At 45.3% G+C, this 19436-nt stretch overlaps 7 protein-coding genes and 1 non-coding gene across 8 annotated transcripts; 4 read left to right on the plus strand and 4 right to left on the minus strand.

Annotated features, from left to right (window-relative positions):
* The first annotated feature begins 652 nt into the window (after positions 1-652).
* V1513DRAFT_415069 (uncharacterized protein) lies at positions 653-3684 on the plus strand. The gene is made up of 2 exons (XM_066895802.1): positions 653-910; positions 964-3684. Exon 2 carries the CDS (start codon positions 969-971, stop codon positions 3492-3494), a length of 2526 nt encoding a protein of 841 aa, XP_066753553.1. The 5' UTR covers positions 653-910; positions 964-968; the 3' UTR covers positions 3495-3684.
* Positions 3645-5203, minus strand: V1513DRAFT_445157 (uncharacterized protein). The gene is made up of 2 exons (XM_066898072.1): positions 4976-5203; positions 3645-4922 (listed from the first exon to the last, which is right to left on the minus strand). Exons 1-2 carry the CDS (start codon positions 5051-5053, stop codon positions 3828-3830), a joined length of 1173 nt encoding a protein of 390 aa, XP_066753554.1. The 5' UTR covers positions 5054-5203; the 3' UTR covers positions 3645-3827.
* On the minus strand, positions 5204-9789 carry V1513DRAFT_415074 (P-loop containing nucleoside triphosphate hydrolase protein). Its single transcript, XM_066895803.1, has 4 exons — positions 9522-9789; positions 8404-9451; positions 6511-8346; positions 5204-6460 (listed from the first exon to the last, which is right to left on the minus strand). The coding sequence occupies exons 1-4, from the start codon at positions 9725-9727 to the stop codon at positions 5288-5290; spliced, it is 4263 nt and encodes a 1420-aa protein (XP_066753555.1). The 5' UTR covers positions 9728-9789; the 3' UTR covers positions 5204-5287.
* A 64-nt stretch (positions 9790-9853) lies between these two features.
* V1513DRAFT_445163 (Gar1-domain-containing protein) lies at positions 9854-11113 on the plus strand. The gene is made up of 3 exons (XM_066898073.1): positions 9854-10281; positions 10353-10599; positions 10647-11113. Exons 1-3 carry the CDS (start codon positions 10218-10220, stop codon positions 10903-10905), a joined length of 570 nt encoding a protein of 189 aa, XP_066753556.1. The 5' UTR covers positions 9854-10217; the 3' UTR covers positions 10906-11113.
* Positions 11114-12768: 1655 nt separating this feature from the next.
* On the plus strand, positions 12769-12876 carry V1513DRAFT_t54. The gene has a single exon. It is a non-coding gene; the product is annotated as a tRNA-Leu (tRNA).
* A 758-nt stretch (positions 12877-13634) lies between these two features.
* On the minus strand, positions 13635-14949 carry V1513DRAFT_445168 (inhibitor of apoptosis-promoting Bax1-domain-containing protein). The gene has a single exon (XM_066898074.1). It carries the CDS (start codon positions 14797-14799, stop codon positions 13954-13956), a length of 846 nt encoding a protein of 281 aa, XP_066753557.1. The 5' UTR covers positions 14800-14949; the 3' UTR covers positions 13635-13953.
* A 1038-nt stretch (positions 14950-15987) lies between these two features.
* V1513DRAFT_431689 (40S ribosomal protein eS19) lies at positions 15988-16748 on the plus strand (the record flags this gene model as incomplete). Its single annotated transcript, XM_066896386.1, has 6 exons — positions 15988-16007; positions 16077-16132; positions 16207-16261; positions 16323-16359; positions 16416-16513; positions 16574-16748. The coding sequence occupies 6 exons, from the start codon at positions 15988-15990 to the stop codon at positions 16746-16748; spliced, it is 441 nt and encodes a 146-aa protein (XP_066753558.1).
* Positions 16749-16836: 88 nt separating this feature from the next.
* On the minus strand, positions 16837-19257 carry V1513DRAFT_415085 (IMP dehydrogenase/GMP reductase). Its single transcript, XM_066895804.1, has 4 exons — positions 18912-19257; positions 18733-18854; positions 18485-18671; positions 16837-18296 (listed from the first exon to the last, which is right to left on the minus strand). Exons 1-4 carry the CDS (start codon positions 19075-19077, stop codon positions 17182-17184), a joined length of 1590 nt encoding a protein of 529 aa, XP_066753559.1. The 5' UTR covers positions 19078-19257; the 3' UTR covers positions 16837-17181.
* Between the last annotated feature and the right edge of the window lie 179 nt (positions 19258-19436).

Genomic DNA, 19436 nt, shown 5'->3' on the forward strand with positions numbered 1-19436 from the left:
TTGGATTTAAATTGGATAACTCATTACGGATTACATGTATACTTTTTGACTACTTGCTCCACCTACCGATTGTTTTCAGCCTCAACAGGTGATACTGTTTTCTCGGTGACGACTCGGAACGAAGGGCAAGAACGAAGGGCAACGATCAACTTGAATGATTTCAACGACTGGAACGAACGAACTAATACAATCATTTCATATTATATATGAAAATTACGCATGACGTGCTTATGTTATAATATTTTAAGTAAAACAATAATTCTGGTGAATATTTGAAGGAACGCGACGGCATATTTGTGATTTATTATTGCCATTTTGTGTTTGGTAGAGCTACACTAAGTTTTGTGTTTTTGTTACTGCTAGAGGTATTGGTTTTGAAAAATGCTGTGAAGTTTGTGTTAGGCGGGGCATATGGGTTTCTACATTTCGGAACGGGCATTATATACTATATAGCGGACATATGGTAGAGTAGATTGACTGATCTATAATGCAATATCTATATATAAATAAATGGACGTGTCTAGGTGCATTTTGGCGATAACTTTCCAATTAGCTCCAAGAAATTGGAGGTCCACGTAAACTCCGGGTCAGCGCTGATTGGCCCAGGTCAGACTTCAGCCGCGGACTCTCCGAGGTTCCGACTCCGAGGTGAAGCAGAACAAATTATTAGGACACCAGGTCATTTATTGTCGCGAATAGCTTAAGTATACTCTCTAAACATAAGTTGGGCAATCTAGTTATCTTGATAATAACTCAACTGTCATCGGCGTTTGTCATCGACCCTGTTTGGTATCGATCTAGACATACATACTGTGGGCTCTACTTTTGTTATAGCGGTACAGAAAAGGATCTGGCTTTCCGTCGCGACTTGAGTTACGTTTAGTGAGAATCATTGTGCTTTTTTCTATTAGTACGAGTTTCTACTGTGGGATTGCAGTCCGATCTTTGCTAACCGATGTGTAGATCCAATGGTAAACTGTCGCCTGGTCTCGCGACTAGCAAACAAGCGAATTAATAGTCCAATTCATTTTATAAGTCGTTCATGTCCCTTACACAGTATTCACCTTCTGGGTAGAAGGGAGGTACGGACGGTTACAAGCACTACACACGAATCGAGATCACGACGTCTCGATCCAACCTCCCAGCTGTCGGAATTTCCCACAGTAATAGGCGGATCAGTCGAAGCGGATGATAAGATTCTTCGCACCGTATTCGACACGCCTATATCCGCTCATGAGATTTTGAGTCCGAGTGGTGCGACTGCAGGATCACCTGGCTTGCTTATGAATTCCAAGCTGCAATCGGCCGAAAGCCTTGTCCAGTTTGCGAACGATACTCTCATTTCAGCACGGAAAGTCACGAACAGGATATTGTCTCTAAAAGGCTCTACGGAACAGAGCCTTCGAGGTGCAATACGTCTCTTCGATCGGCTGTCGGACATGCTATGTCGTGTGATCGATCTCGCAGAATTTATACGCACGGTGCATCCTGATCCGGAATACATTGCAGCTGCGGAATACGCGCATAGCTATATGATGAGCTACATGATCGAATTAAACTCGAGCAGTGGACTCTACGATGTTTTGAGACGAGTAATGGATACGCCGTCTGTCGCATCGTCGTTGTCCAAGGAGGAGAATATCGTTGCACAATTACTGTTATACGATTTTGAGAAATCAGGAGCCGGGCTGGACAAGACCGTGCGAGATGAGGTGATGAGTCTGCAACATGATATATCGTCCTTGTCCAGAGACTTCATGACTGGCATCGCTCCCGAGCGCAATAGTGTAGAAATTGATATAAAAGATTTATATGGTCTTGACCCAATGGCCGTCTCTGAGCTACGACGTGCAACGGCAGCTAAGAACGATTCGTCGGTTTTCCAGTATCTTAAGCGGTCACCATCTTTTGCACGGCGAAGATCAGATGGACCGTCCAAAGATGCTCTAGCAGCGGTCCAGAAGGTGACAATGCCGACAACTGGACCGATAGCTCGTATGGCTGCCTTGAGCGTGAAGTCCTCAGAAGTTCGAAAACAACTATACATTGAAGGACGGCGCTCAAATGCAAGACAAGTGGAGACTTTAGAAAACCTGCTCACGGCGCGTATGCGTCTCGCTAATATGATGGGATCAAGTTCCTACGCGCAATATCAATTGGCCGACAAAATGGCTAGAACACCAGAAGCTGTCAAGAATTTCCTCGATCATTTGGCATTCAAGACACGTCCTGGTGCGCAACAAGAAATCGATTTGCTGAAGATCCTGAAGAAAAAATCTGATTCGGGCAAGGACGAGTTTAATGCATGGGATCGAGATTACTATATGTCTCAATATACGGATTTGACTAAACCAAGGGTTAAATCATACGGTTTTTTGAACTCGTACTTCTCTCTCGGCATAGTCATGCAAGGACTGTCTCGATTGTTTACAAGGCTGTATGGCATCAGATTCGTTCCTCGGGAGACTGCGCCTGGGGAAATCTGGCACGAAGACGTTCGCAAGTTAGACGTAATGTCTGATAACGGGAGTACATTTGGTGAGCAGCGAGTGGGTGTCATGTACTGTGATTTATTTGCGCGTCACGGAAAGCCGCGTTCGCCAGCGCATTATACAATTCGGTGCTCGCGCGAAATATTTAGTGACGAGTTTCACGACGGACTTGACCCCGGGAATAGAGATATACCCACGCTGGTCACGGGAGGTCTAGTATATCAAGTTCCAACAATAGGCCTAGTGTGCGACTTCGTGTCCAAGAACGAGCACGGTCCTACGCTACTGTCGTTTGGTGAGGTGGAGACCCTGTTTCATGAGATGGGCCATGCAATGCATTCCATGCTGGGACGGACGGCCATGCATAATATCTCTGGTACCAGATGTGCAACGGATTTTGTCGAACTGCCTTCGGTTCTAATGGAACATTTTGCGTCGAACCCCGACGTACTTGCCCTATTCGCGCGTCATTATGAAACTGACAAACCGGTACCTCCGCAGTTAATCGAAGCGAGCTTGGCTCAGCGCGCAGCGTTTAGATACAATGACACTTACACTCAGATTGAAATGTCGTTATTAGATCACGCTCTGCATTCTATTACTCCGTCGTCCATTTCTTCAGGTGGGATTGATTCATCCGCAATCTACTGCGCCGTTGAGCATCAATATTCCCTCTTCCCTGTTGTCCAAGACACGAAGTGGCAGGGTATGTTTGGTCATTTAGTCGGCTATGGCGCCGTTTACTATGCGTATTTATTAGATAGAGCGATTGCGTCCTTAGTGTGGGATAGAGTATTCCACTCCGGCAAGGAAGGAGGTGCGATTTCACGTGAAGCCGGTGAGCAGTTCAAAAATGAAGTTCTGGTCTGGGGTGGAGGTAGGGACCCTTGGGAATGTTTCGCAGGCGTGCTAGAACGATGTGAATTCAGAAGTGGTGGTGAGACGGCTATGGAATTTGTAGCTATGGGAGCTGGTGAGCAAGTTGCTGGTACTTGGAGATAGATTGAACTATCTCGTTCGAATATTTTAGTTCATGCTGTCCATGTATTAGGAAGTTTGGGTGTCCCACTGTGATATGTTTATGGTATTTGTAATATAGATGCTAAGGACTAGCCTTCGTGTTTTTATGGATGAACATTATGCCATTCATAGCGTATAGTCAACTTTGAGATAGTGTCATTAAAATACATTTATCTACTAATTTTAATTATCAAAATGCTTCCAAGTCAAACTCCTACCAAACCGATGCCAAACCAGACCCTAATAGATACAATTTCCCCGTCAATATCACACCGCAATCGTATATGTACTTATAATCTGCTATCACATGATTTTCTATTCGATTTGGATTCGCTGATATCCGTTGCTCAACTTCAGGAATCCCAGTGACTGAAGCGCGGAGCGATCGTTGGCCAAAATAAAGGTACCTTGAGGTTTGTGTACCGTGACTGTCCTTGCGGTTTCGATTCCACTGTTAATAGGCCCCGTGAGTGATGCGCATATGTCCTTATTGAACGGCGTAATCGTTACTGGCATGCGTACCTCAACGTCCTTGCATCCGGACATCTTGACAGCCAATGATATGTAATAATTTACAACGAGCAGTGAAGATGCCGTCGAAAAGGATGAGATGGTCGAATTCGGAATTCCATCATCGCTGCTAGGAATGTAGGAGCTATCCCTCGCAGATCGATCCGAGGTCGGCACAGAGAACGTGATCTCATGATACTGACCATGGGGGCCCACCTTAGCACTGTCCAGGGGCACCTTATGACTTCGCACTGTAGTCATTTTCGATATAGTACCATCACTTGTGGTATTAAACCTCAATTCCTCCTCCAGTTTAACTGTGATCTGTTGTAGCTTGACCTTGCTGGACCTATGCGTCCAATCGGGATTTGGAGTTATACCGGCGACGACACGAATTATATCTCCTGGGCCAAATGAGGTGTAATCTACCTGTAGTGTAACGTAGACCACTTTATCATCCGACTCTTTTATAAGCGAATTACCTTGCAAATATTGTTGGAAAACTCGAATGTTGTCGTATCGCACTATCGTGATGGGGCAGTACGCAGCGGTCTCATATTTGGTCTGGTTTTCAGATTCTTTAAGCTGCGCATCTAATCTATACGTAATTTTCGCCTGCTTCGCAATCTGCATACTGGCTGGTAATGGAAACTCTCTAGAGAGCGGCAACGAATACACAAATGGCAAGTCGGCGGCGTAAAATTGGTTTTGCACTGTCGGTGGTGCTTCGAAAAGTGCTAGTTCTTGGCCGACCAAATACGACTGCTCGATCCTCTGTGTTCGCAGTGTACTTGTATACTGTATCTCTTCCGTGCGGTATAATTGCAGTTTGAGAGATTTGAGCTTGAATGGTTGGCCGGCAGTCTCTGACCTTATCTCGACGACTCCGGCTATGCGGGGCTTGTGAAGTCAGCGTCATAGTAGTGATATACTACATAGGAGAGAGGCCTTACCCACGTGGCATCTATACCCGGATATCCGAGTACAAAATCCGAATTAGGTGGACCCCTTATATTCACCTGCAAGGGCATTTTGGCATTTCTTATGCTCCTAGATTATCTGCTATAAACATTCGAAAAGTCTACGAAGAAAGGCGACTTGTGCGGCGCGACGCTGAACACAATCAGCTTGTCAGTCCTGCGGAAGTCCTGCACGTAAGCCTCGCAAGATCTGAACAAAAGGCCAAATACACGTTACAGTCTCTATAGTTACAGTCTCTATTGTACATATTATTACACTTTACACATATGGCACAATCTTGTGCGCTATTCTTCTTCATCCATGTCATCCATGTCATCCTCAATGTCCTCTTCCTCTTCCTCGTTCTCCATATCCAAATCTTCTACATCTTCCTCTTCTGCTTGATCTGCCGCCGCGATCTGAGATAAAGTAGCCGGAGCAGGCAATGAACCCTCTTCGCGCATCTTCTCCACTTTTCTGGTCGTCATTTCGTACACAAACTTGCCCAGATGCTCCACACCTTCCATAACTACAACTTTGGACTCGTCAATCTCGCCGCTAGCTCGGCCTGATGGGAACATCTCACCAATCGATAATTCGAGCTTGTCTCCTTCACTTCGATTTGTATCAAACTTCTCCAGGAAGGGCTTGATATCGAGGCTAGACTCGAGAAGATACCTACGACCAAGTACGTACAACCCTAATCTCGCTCTGGACATCGCGACTGTCAACCTCCGAATGTCACGTAGATATCCTACTCGTTTTGTTCTCACCAGCGACAGAATTATGTAGTCATTCTGTTCACCTTGGTATTGATCCACAGTAGCAACCGTCGCTGGCAGTCCGAATATTGGATTCCGTTTGCACCGCTCGGCAACTATGTTTTGAACTAGGACTTTCTGGCCTGCGTACGGAGTCAGAATACTAATCTTATCTGCGGGATACCCAAGCAGACGCATGTACATGTAAATTGCAACGGCGTACTCCGCTTCACCCAAATTTTGAATGAAATGAGGGGAAGGCTCTGTTTCGCCAAAGCCGTTGTAACCGTCCACATTGATAAATTGGAACACGTGCTTAAAACCAGCGTTCGCAAACCTGTATTCCTCATTCTCGTAGCAGATCGGCAAGTTAGTGAGGCCATCTTTACCAGCTGATTGGTATCTCCAACTATACAACTCCGCAATCTCAGGACGAGCACGACCTTGAGCGTCAAGGGTGATGCTAGGAACATTAAGACGAAGTAGTCGCGAGAAGAGACTCTGCTCCATATTGGCGTAATATCGGAATGCTGGGTTCTGAATGATTGGCGCATTCTGAAAGTGATCGCCGATTAGGACGACACGCTCAAGAGCATTCTCTCCAGATGCGCTAGACTGAAGTGCAAGTGGAATAAAACTGTCGACTTCTGTTAACTGGGCAGCCTCCTCGACAATCACGTTCTCATAGCGGAATCCAAGCGAGACAATCTCACGGCGCTGAAAAAGTTAGATTTGAAACCGCTTTCTACAGATAAGAAACTACTTACTCGCATTGCAGCATGCGTCGACGTCAACGCAATTATCCTGGCCTCTCGAGTTAACAAATAATTGGCCCTATCCTTCGCCGTTCGTAAAAGCTCGAACGGCCGAATATCGTCTAATTCCGTAAAAATTTTTTCTAAATGTCGGAAGCATCCATCTGCAATCTCCATCGCCTCTTCCAAGGAATGGATTTGTGGATTGAAGAGAGGTTGCGGTGCATTGGCAAAGTAAGCCTGGAACGGGAATTCTCGGCTCAATGACGACACATCTGCAAAGTAGTCCTTGGACTTGAACTTCTGCCACGTCGGAACTACAAACACCTTGTAAAAATAACCAGCCGCTTCACACGACTCTCCATGAGGACCCTGTCCACCAACGGAATCCGATAGTCGTGTCACTTCTTTGAGCAAAGCCTCGCGTCGATCGAGCACATTATCCACTCGTCCGTATCTCGAATACGACGTATCTGTCCGTAGATCGTCCTCTCCGTGTCCCAGTCGTAGCAGATGTCTCTCGTCTATATCGAGCGCAATAATCTTCTCAAATAATCTGTTTAATGCCTGATTACTGTGAGTGACAACAAGTGTCCGCTGTTTCGGGTTGTTGTGATAGATATTGCTAATGATCTGTGTTGCAACGTCAGTCTTCCCCGTACCGGGAGGCCCAACTATGACAGTCAGACCAGGGCTGGTCCCGGAATATATGGCCTTGACCTGCGCTGGTGTGTATGGAATCATATTCCTTTTTCGTGAGTCCACAAAATACGGTCCCATGTTGGGAACATGATACGTAGATACTTCTATGACCTGTACTTCTTTCGTTTCGGCTGGCTTTTCTTCGACCTTCTTCTTGCGGCCCCTGGTCTTCTTCGGTACTTCGGACGGAACAATCTTAGTCGTTTCTCTTAGTACGTATGGCGGAAGTGCAGTTTCTAAAGTCCCTTCCGCTGAGACCACTTCCTTCTCGAAGCTCGAGACCAAGTGCCCCCAGTTAATGAATGTATCGTTTAAATCGATCGTTTCAGGCCTATTCGGCAAATTATCGTACGACGCAGAAGCAGGATCTCCATATCCCAGGAACACATCCACGAGCCAATCTGGAAGCGCAATATCGGTCTGCGTTAAATCCTTCACACTGTCCAAAATCGACTTGAAATTGTTCTCGCGCACGCGACGGCGGAAGACGAAGTTGATACTATCATACACTTTTTCAGTGTCGCGAGAATATGTAACTGGATCGATCATCACATGTAATCTGCGCCGCCGAGCTAACCTGCCGTAAAGAGGTTTCTGGCTGTTGCGCAGCTGCGCACCTCCTGGCACATGAACCGGATTGTTATTGTGATCGTAAATGCCTGCAACTTCAGCAGCCCGAATGCATTCAACACCAATCTTCTCCAATTCGTTCGTTGCATTAGTATTTGGCGCTTGTAACGCCACCAGAAAGACAACTTCTCCTGGCCTCAGGGCTTCCCATTCTTTCTGAATATCCTCGTTTACTCTGTCTAGCTCCAAATACAACTCAGCACGAACAAATGCTGGATGTGACTCTCCAACCCTTGCAGGTGCGGTCTCTAAAATTGCCGGTCTCGAGATTCTCTGTGCCATACGACTAAAGCCGGCCAGCTTGAGCTCCCGAGACGAGGAATGAAGCTTGAGCCGTTCAATTATTGACTCTATGTCACATTTAATTTCGAAGAAAGACTCCAGACGATAAAGTTCAAAAGCTCGGTAAAGGAAATCACTGGTTGATAGATATTGAAGGTTAAATCGAGGTATGGGGAGCGGCTTAAGTGCGTCAAAGTTCGAGGTCTGTTGCAGAATATTACTGGACAGTGATTTCTAGGCATTTGTTAGCTACAGACGTTGGGATGTTAATGGGAAAAGCATTATACTCACTTCTGTGGGCAGTGAATGGAGTGCTTCGCACTTCTCTTCCAAACTCGGCCGTCTCACAAACTTATACGCAAGAAGTTCAATCTTGAACTGCCTATCAGTCGCAATTCCAGGCACAGAATACTCTGTCGCCACACCCATATGTTCGCATAAGCTTCTCAGCTCGTCATCTGTCAGAGACTCTAAACTCTCGAGCAAGTCTTCGCGCTTGCTAACTGATCCGTAATTTGCCAGTGCCAAAACGAGTAATTTCTCTTTGAAATGATCTAACGCAATCTTTTGAAATCGGAGTACTTGCTTCGAGTTTTGTGTCTGAAGCTCTTCCTTGGAAACAAACACTCCGGTAAGATCATCGATTGGAAAATTCAGATACTGATCCAAAATCTCGTGAAGTTGCCGTAAGAGGATGTTCTTCTCATTCTTATATGCTGGTGATAATTTGATTGCAACACATAAATTTAGGTCCTTCAACAACGTATTAGAGAATCTTCGAGTCGGAAGCTGCGAGATGATATCAATCAACAGTTCCAATACACGCTCGGTGTAGGCAATGACTGGCGCATTTGAATCATTCCCTGGGACATATATGAGCCGCAGTAAATCCAGTACAACGGAATAGAGCCATCTTCGCTCGAGACGTAATCGAACCTTTTGGACGTCATCTGCCTTGTCAAACTTCTTCGTTGCCACGCGCCACGACTTTTTCAGTCCTGTACTGTTACTGAGAAGAGCCTCGCGCGTTGACGTGGAATGCAGGGAGTTCCAAATCGATATGGACACCAACGGTGCACACTCATGGCGAATCAATGAAGAGTCAAGGGATTGAAATGCAGCTTCGATAAAGGATATTAGATATGTGCGCGTTTGTAACGGAGTAGAGTCCGTTGACGAGATAGTGAGCACTCGTTGGAAGAAATTACTAAATAGTTCATCGTCCTTGGCGAATAGATTCCAATCCAGCGTATTGTCCCGCTGCTTCACTACCGCAGCAATTGCCACTAATATGGTATGGTCATCTTTAGCGTCGTATGTCCAGCTTGGCCAAAGGAACCTGGAGGATCATATTTCATTAGCCACCATCGTCAGTCCAAATAACAACAGATGATCCTAAACCAACTCACTTTTCCAGATACAGTAGATAATCCAGAATCAATAGACTGTGTCCATTAAATCCTTCCTTCTCCAGCTGAACGAATAATCCTGAAACAACAGCGTCAGAGCCTTCGACTGGCTGTGCTTGATCCGATGACCAAGTCGCAGCAGCGAGGTCAAAGAAGTTGGAGCCGTAGATCTCCGCAACCGTGGGGGAGCTTGTCGCCGCCATCATATAGGCTTGAACGTGGAGTCTGGGGGATCTTTTGATCAAATGATATTAGCACCGGCCTCGAATCTATAATATTTGAAGTTCCGACCTGCTGTAACCATCGTAAGGGAAATTTGCGTTTGGGTTAGGGCTTAAATGATTAACTCAATCGACGTTAACAGTCGCCGAAGAAAAATTAACTCCAAAGACTCAACTTCCAGCACACTAAAAACTCTGCCGGCATTTTAGATCGGACAAGAAGATCTACGAAAAATTGAAGATAAGGATCACTGTAGATCCTTTTTTTGTATTGATTGAATATTCTACATTTGAGAATGAGTAGAGGACGTGGAGGTGGAGGTGGTCGCGGTGGATATAGAGGTAAGAATTTTTTAAAGAGCGAGACTTCGTCACAATAACGACTGGGCGCGGGTGTATACATTGGCTCAAGTCGGGTTCATGTCTCTTTTATTCTTTTGTGTGTTATACTGTAAGAGTATGTCGGTGCTAACAGATGTTTAATTCAGGAGGCAGGACAGGGCCACCGCTTCCAACTGGGCCGCCAGACTCAGTATTAGGTATGTTAAAACTGTTCTTTGAAACTTGGCAGTTGGTGAAGTAGCTCTGTGCTTACATTATTTCAAATCAGAAATGGGAACGTTTATGCATGCATGCGAGGGAGAAATTATGTGCCTGTCTGTTAATACCAAGGTTCCCTACTTCAATGCGCCTATATATTTAGAGAACAAGACCGTGATCGGCAAGGTTGACGAAATCCTTGGACCTATTAATGAGGTGTTTTTCACTATAAAACCACAGGAGGGAATTGTGGCCACATCGTTCAAGCCCGGTGATAAATTTTACATTGGACCCGATAAATTGCTACCTTTGGAACGGTAAGAAACAATATTGGGTAAAGAAGGACAGCCGCTAATTTGCATAGATTTCTCCCTAAACCTAAGGGCCCACCAGGTCCAAAGCAACCAAGGGCTAGGGGCGGTCGCGGTGGTCCTGTTGCCGCCCGTAGCCGTGGCGGCCGAGGTGGCCCATCGAGAGGAAGTGCCAGAGGCGGTCGTGGTGGTTTTACACGGGGCGGTGGATCTGGAGGTCGTGGTGGTTTTGGTGGAGGTCGTGGTGGCTTTGGTGGAGGTCGGGGTGGTGCGCGGGGAGGTTTCCCCAGTCGTGGGCGTGGTGGCCGTTAAGCGATTGATGTGGGGAGTAATTCGAAGGATAAGGTTGGATAATATCGGTGTTAAGTGATATTAAGATCTTGCTGAACATTAACAAAAAGTTTGGTTCCTATTTTGCGGCTTGTATAGGTTTTGTATCATAGCCATAATTAGAAAAAGAATAAAATTTAGGGCTTGGGATCATCGTAGTATCTACTTTTAACATAAACGTATAAGAAGCTTCCACTTCCAATCGATACGCAGCAAAGTAATTGCGTACGGCGCAATATCAACGTAACACAACTAAGACCTAATAGCCATGTAAGAAAAAGCAAGTAACACACCTAGCGCCATTGATATGGAAATAACCTTGAACTCCAGAAGCCAATTCAATAAACCGAAACTTGAATTAAATCAAATATGAATATAAACCCCATGGAAACGAAAATCTGCCTTTGATTATCTGATGCCACCAATCGTCAATCAGTCATATACTTGGCATTCAGTAATAAATAGTCAAGACTTATTAGTGCCGAACTGCTCGCTGACCAATCTGTCTAGAGACTCTCGCAGTTTCCTTCTCGTAATGCATTTGCGAACTTCGTTTCTCCAGCAAAACGAAGATTCCTTGTCTATCCTTTCTGTATCTCCTGGATTTGCGAACGCAAGCATAATATCAGATATATCTTCTATATGTGCCGACACTGCTTGCTGTTTCTTCTGCGGAGACGTTACTGAAAGAAGTGCTGCAGTACCAAATAGAGCAGGATTTGGCGTCTCCAGAATAGCTGTCGCTGAGTACGACTTAACAACAACGGTAGGTTGGTAATGGCCCAAGTCACTGTCTGCATCCACTATGTCATCATCTTCTAAAGATTCGTCTTTCAATGCATGCCAGGATGCTCGACGGCATTGCGTAGAGCGATCTGTTACGACGACTGGATCTCGGTCGATAAGCGAATGGTAAACATGCACTGAGGACTGAGTACATGGTTGCTCAATCTCGATGACATCATTGCCTAGATAAAACTTTGGACGCGATACTTCGCATGCGCCATGGAGGACTGATGTCGGTTGGTAAGGATCAGAAGACATGACGAATCGTGAAAGTCGCCGCTGCTAGTAAGGACAAGTCAATAGTAAGATCTATGTAGTGATATGTCCTGTAGATGCCGGTGATCAAGTATGCAGTACTAATAAACAATAGCCAATTCAAGATGACGAGTGACGATCAGAAAGACGAGATAAAAGGATTAATATGGTACCAAGAAACCTGAATGACATGACTAGCAAGAACAAGTATTGGACATATTCTCAACCTGCAAGCTGGGTATCACCTAGATCAAATAATAAGAGGCGCAGGAGCTGGCTTCTAGGCAGCCGTGGTGTTCGTGTAACTGACTGAGTCCGCATCATGGGATCGACGGCCTAGGAAGCGTTGCTTCCCCGCGTTTTTCCCCACAACGCCGGCCGACTGGGGACACTTGAATCTCATTGGCCACGAGACACGCGCTTGTCACGCTATTTACAAAGCACGGCTAAATAGCAATAGCTGGTGTTACTTTATGATTGCAAGTCAATTACTACCTTTTTTTACGATCGTCTGGCACAAAACAAGATGACAAAAAAGAACATTAACTCACGAATTAACAGGCAATAACTCTAACGCAAACCAAGACAGACCACGCCCCTTACCAAGGGCATTACATTTATTACTTTATCCCAGCACAACCCCAAGAAGTCTGCAAAGCGCAAGCTTGGACTAAGAAGAATGGAGAGTTGGAAATTCGATTGTCTTTGTGTAACGCGGTGATCGTGATGAACTACACTCTCATATAGTAACCCTAACCTGTCTCAGGGTAGTTTACTCCGATTTTGTGATTATTAGTGTGTAATGGGAGTGTGGCCGAGTGGTCCAAGGCGCCCGCTTCAGGTTTACCAACTATAGTTGGACTTGAATTGCTGGTCTCGAAAGAGGCGTGAGTTCGAACCTCACCGCTCTCAATATTCTATATTTTTTTTTTAACGATTGATTTTGATTTGTTCTTTCAAACAGTGGATGTCAAATAAAATAATTATTATTGTTGTCCTGATATGACTACGCTCGGTTAAAGTAAAAGTTCAGTTGAGATGGCAGCGAATAGCAGACCTAACGCGGAATAGCCTCCAGACAGTGCAATCGAGCGGAACTTGCATGACATAGATTGTCAATCCAATGATAATATGACAAACGTGATGAAAAAAATAAGATCTCGCGTGATGGCTGCCTAGTATCCAGCAACCGCCATCTCATCCGCGACGCGGATGGGCTGTGATGGCGGCAAGTGATAATAGAACGACGCTTAAGTTTAGTTTCCGACATTCATTATTGTAAAGATACGGTCATTATTGTAAAAATAGTGAAGTCTTTGACGCGAAGTCAAACTTGGGTAGACAATGTATTCAAAGACTCCAAGTCTCCAATAGTCGTATTTTTCGAATGCCTTTTTTTTTTTTTTACCTATGTCACAAGCAACCAATTTAGATGCTAGACCCCTTTTGCTGGACTCCCGTTGCGGTTTGCCAAAGACAACAATTTATTGTCCTGTAGAACGTCATGCCGCCTGGGCTAATCAATCGGCGGACACCATATGTACTCCACAGTGTCCTAGATATGGATTGTATCATACGAAACGTAGATCGAATATACAGATTATTGACGATTGATCTAGCAGTCATCAGTGGGGCAACTTTAGAAGCCAGCTATTACTGCTCTCCCATATATAATGCGGTCAATGAAATAAATTGTTATTAAAATTATCCGAATAAACGAACGAAAACTCCATTATTCTCAACTTAAAACCTAAAAATGTTATACCATCCTTTCATCATCAAATAATATACCTCACTCCTGAATATACCGAAACAACGTAAAATAATCTAAAAAATATCGCGCGCTCGATCTCATTAACGTTCGTCAATGCCCAAGAAGTGTTACTAATTGAATATAGATTTTATTAGATCCTTGTCACGAATTGCAAAAAAAGTTCTTTAATTCACGCCCAGTATCATCCCCAGCGCAGTAGGCAGTCAAATATGCATCTAGTTCCGGTTGTTCTGCGCAGCATTCAAGATTCTGAGGATGTACAAGAACAAGTTGATGAAGTCAAGATACAAAGTGACGCTGGCGGCGATTTCCTCTTCAGGATGAAAGTGCTTCATGATCAACTGAGTATCGATAAGGACATAGCCGGAAAAAACAAGAGCGCCTAGACCACCGAACAAGAGCTCACTAGTGCTGTTGTACGGGAAAAATATGGCAATGAACCCGAAACCGATGAGAACCCAAAGGGCAGCGCCGAGGTAAGGCATCCAGCCGATAAAATCGTATTTAGTTTGCATCGCGAACACTGTCAGTCCGACAAAGACCAAGAGCGTGATCAAGAGCGCTTCCACCACTATCCGTGTATTGTAGAATGTCGTAATGGTTGCCACCGAATAACCTTCCAAAAGGGTGAATCCACCCAAAAAGAAAAGATTTACCGGATAACTCTTTCGTTTCCAGAACGTGAGCAACAAAAGAACGATAGATCCGATGAGCGACAGCCACATCATCGAAGGGTGGGTGTCAACCCAATATCTGATGGCCCGGTTAAACATGAAAAGGACGGACAGGCCTCCGGTAGAGAGGAGCTGCAAGGTGAGGATTGTGTAAACCTTTCGAACAAAAGCATTGCGTATAGAAATAGAGCAAGCAGCTACTGAAGTTGAATACTTGAAATCATCTGGAAGATCGCTGTCGGGAGCACCGCGAGCAGCGTCTGCCCGGGATGGCGACCCATGGGGTTCAAGGAGAGGAGCACTTGGAGATCCCCTGCTTGGAACATCAGTGGTATGATAGGAAGGCGGAGCTGTAGTGTACGAAGGAACTGGATCGGATGCAGCCATTGTAAATGCGAGTTGATTGTGGTGTTGGTGCGACGATTGTGCAAGATCAATGAACGTACGCTACGATGACTTAGGAATCGGCGATGACGAGGCCACAGGCGACGTTCAGTCTAACGTGACGAACTTGGGCGAATGGGTCAGCGTTTGTCAAACTCTAATTCTGTGACCTTCGAAAATGCGTGGGGAAATATCGCCAGATCAACTATCAAGAAAATGCTATTATATTTCCATTTGAAAGAAGAATGTATTGCGATTACACTATAGTGACGCGTATCAATAACAGAAAATCATCTGTGCCAAATATTTTGTATGGTATAGCCTTCTTGTCATGCTTTGCTCCCATCGCGGTCATAGGTGCTGCTCTTGCGACATCTACGACAGTCAGGAACGTTCCTGTTGGCCAGTTGCGGCTTAGCACAAGTTGCACCAGTCATGGCGCCGTGTATCACTTATTTATTGTGACTTCCCGTAGGGAACTTGTCGCGACCAGACCCGCAGATTCGTAAATTTTTGTGCTTACATAATGGACTGATTTTTGACCAGATTTGGAATTGACGACCAGATTCACAAATCTGAGAATCTGGGTTTTTGACATTTGAGTTGCTGCGGGAAACACCAAATTTACGAATTTATGATTCTGTGATTCTAATTTGCGAGTTTGGGAATTTGAGCGCTACGGGAAGTCACCCAATTAATTCAAAAGGAGACCACGTCGTTATTCCGGTCCATCCATTCTGCATCTAGCCAGTCGTAATGTCAATGTGTGGGCCAGTTATCCTGCTTGAATCATGTCGTAAAAATGCCCTGTAGTATTGAGCAGCGACTTAAGAGTTTACTGGAATTTATGAACTACAGATCTTAGTGTACTCTCAATTATCCATACAACGAAACTCGATTCCAGGGTATCTTCACAACTCGTGTGATCGTTCGCGACGGTTTAGGGTTACTTCTGTTGTGTTCCTCGCACGTGTGCCGTTTGGCGCCTGAATTTTTCATGAAATCGCTTGCCCTAAGTGACAAACTGGCTTGTGACTGCTTTTGCGAAACAGCCCTAACATCCTCACGGCACACCACAGACGATGAGAGTCTCCCCCGAAATTAGTGAATGGCAGAAATCGGTAACCGGGTGTCGCCTTCTGATCCATAAGTTCTGTGTCCACCAACATCACGACATTAATATCTATAATCATGCCTGGTGTTTCCGTTAGGTATGTTATTGTTCCAATGACTTATTTTGTTATTTGGTGGACTCTCACATGACTAATGCTGGATTATAGAGACGTTCCCGCCCAGGAGTTCATTGTCGCCTACGCCCAGTTTCTCCAGCGTCAGGGTATGCAGTTTACGAGATTCAGCATAGAAGCAGTACATTTCGGAATGGTTGAATTCTAATGGATTGGAAAATAGGCAAGCTGGAGGTCCCTGGTTATGTTGAGTTGGTCAAGACTAGTTCTGGCAATGAGTATGGAGCCCTATGTTTAGACAAAAATAGGATAGTTGGGATCTAACTCGGTATTTAATAGGCTTCCTCCTCAGGACTCTGACAAGTGGTTCTACATGGTATGTTGTGAGAGAAGGCAATATTATCGCGTATCATGAGGCTAATAGTCCGACAGCGCGCCGCTTCCGTTGCCCGACACATCTACCTCCGCAAGTCCGTTGGTACTGGCAAATTGAACAAGTTGTATGGCGGCACTATCAATCGCGGCTCTAGGTCAGTAACTAGATGAGCATGGATACTGGTTTGTTCCAGGGGGTGCTGACAAGTTTATAGACCTTCGCACCACCGTGACGCCTCAGGCTCCATCAACAGAAAGGTTCTTCAGGCCTTGGGAAAGATCGGTGTTTTGGAGGAAGGAAAGAATGGCCGGAAAATCTCCGAGACCGGTCAGCGAGATTTGGATCGAATTGCTGGTGAGGTTTTCGCAGGTGGCCAGGACGACGAATAAATATAGTATGATGCATAGGCGCTGTGTGTATTATAAGCGGAAAAGTCATCGTTTTATGTTTATGGAATAATAAAAATTTGAAAATAAGTGTTAAATTAGTTTTAATATTCGACAAAATCATAGAGTTGTGGAGCTATGGATGCGTATTATGTTCCAAGCTCTTACCCTCAGCATTTGTGGTAGAGGCTGTTAACCGATGTCTTTCCATTGCAGTATTGAGAATCTACTTAAATGAACCCCAACGCAAGGACCTATAACTGTATATTGCACCCAAATATAGACAAAGCACTGTGCTTCTAGCTCAAGCCCATAACCATTTATGACTCCCATTAAATAAAAGCTACCTGATATGACAGAAATGAAAAAAAAAAATACAGAAAACATTAACCACGTCCCTAAGTGCAATTTTTTACTTTTTTGACTAACCACTTCTTCAGTTATACAATCTCTTTTCATAAGAATACAAGCCATGAACACCACCCTCAACCTGCGCCGACGCCGTTCTCAATTCAAATCTCACATCGCCGTTGTCAACATTCTGATGTAGCTCAGTCAAGCTGTGCATTCCAATATCCTGAAGACCATGCTGAAGACCAGCAATCAAGTACGGGACGAACTTGGTGATGGAACCTCTGTCGATGACACTACCACTGACACCCTGAGCAACAAGGACCTTGTCACCTTCGGAGAAGTAACGAGCGGTGGCAGCATTGTCGTTGGTGGACTGCTTCTCCATAGCATCCAGCGAGCCCATACCTCTGTACGCCTTCAATCGCTGACCATCTCTGTAGAAATACTGACCAGGAGACTCGCTGGTACCGGCCAACAGGCCACCCATCATGACAGCGGAAGCACCGAGGGCAAGAGCCTTGGTCATGTGGCCGACGTTCTGGATACCACCATCGGCGATAGTCGGGACACCGAATCGAGCAGCGAACTCAGAGACAGCGCGGACCGCAGTACCTTGTGGACGACCGACGGCCATAACCTCCTGAGTAATGCAGATACTGCCGCTGCCCATACCGATTCTGAGACCATCGGCACCAGCAGCGATCAAGCTTGCAGCCTGCTCGCGTGTGACTACATTGCCGGCAATGACCTCGAGGCAAGGAAACTCCTCCTTGATCCATTTGATCATCTCGATCTGATAAATAGAATTACCCTGGCTAGAGTCCAAGACAGCAATATCGAGACCTGCAGCTGCGAGCTTTCGCAATCTTTCCTTGTCGTCAGGTCGGGTACCAAGAGCAGCGCCGCAGAGCAATTGCTTCGAATCGGGGAGCTTGCTAGCTAAAGGATAGTGAAGATTCTTCTTCAGATCAGTGCGAGACAAGAGCGCAGTGAGATTGCTGTCCTTGTCAACAATAGGAAGCTTGCCCTTCTTAGATCGGCGAAGGAGCTCGTTAGCGTGAGGCAAATCAATACCTTCGGGTCCAGTGACGAGATCGGTGGTCATAACTTCGGCGACCAATAGGTCGTCCTGATCCAAGAATTGAATATCTCGAGATGTAACAATACCAAGAAGCTTTCCGGGAACTTTTCCGTTTTCTATAAATGATGAGGTCAGTACATGTGATACATTTCTTGACTCAACTTATATTTCATTGATGTGACATCAGCAACAAACAGATCTCCCCATGACCGGCTACAGTCTAATACGGTAGAACGAAAGTTATTTAAAGAGTTGAAACATCATATGTGCGTCTAGAGATATAGAATCAGAAAATAACACACACCAGTGACGGGGAAGCCGGCGAAACCAAGCTTCTCCTTCAAAGCCTTGACCTCGGAAATAGTGTTGGCCGGGGAAAGGACTACCGGATCAGAAATGAAGCCATTCTCGTACTTCTTGACCTTGCGAACCATCTCAGCCTGCTCATCAGCAGAGCAGTTGTGGTGGATGATACCAACTCCTCCAAGAAGCTGCAACCGCTTAGCCATTTGAACGAGGACATTGACAAGTCAAAATGCACGAAATACATACAGCCATGTAGATAGCCATATCTGTCTCGGTGACAGTGTCCATAGGGGAAGAGACAAATGGAGTCTTCAAGGTGATCTTCTTCGTGATCTTCGTCTCAAGGACAACCTCGCTAGAGGGAAAATCTTTGATTCGGGTCAGCAAGCGAACATCGACGCCGAAAGACTCAGGGCACAACATACAAATCTTTCCAGGAAGTAGAAGGAAATCGTTGTACGTCAATCCACCATGAAGCTTGGAGTTCATGAGCGAACTAACGTCCAGACCATCGCGCTCCTTATACTGCTGGAGTGCGTTTAAGGCGGTGCGGTAGTCCTCGTAGAGATGCGACTTGTCGACAGAAACCATGTTATCAAATCGTAGAAACGTTGTAGAGGATGTAGACGTCGCAAACGACCTACGTCCGATAACAATAAGAACTTAGGAGCGGGATAAAGTGAGGGACTTTACCAAGTAAAAGAAAAGAAGGAAAGGAAACTTTAGGAGGGCGACGACACAACTGGTATTCTGCTCGCCGCCAAAAAATTTTTGCGGTTGGGAGTTCGAGTTTTTGAGTGCCGCACGCCATTGAAGCGTCAGAGACTTAAAACCGATGCTCATGGTGACAATCATCTTGAGTTCCATGCTAATCCTATTCAGTACTAGCGTGGTCTTGACCAAAACGCTTATTTTCTGCAGCCTAATTCGCCTTTTTGATTTATTGAGGA

This window comes from Lipomyces chichibuensis, assembly GCF_038497645.1.
Source record: "Lipomyces chichibuensis strain CBS 12929 unplaced genomic scaffold V1513scaffold_16, whole genome shotgun sequence".
Classification (NCBI taxonomy): Eukaryota; Fungi; Ascomycota; class Lipomycetes; order Lipomycetales; family Lipomycetaceae; genus Lipomyces; species Lipomyces chichibuensis.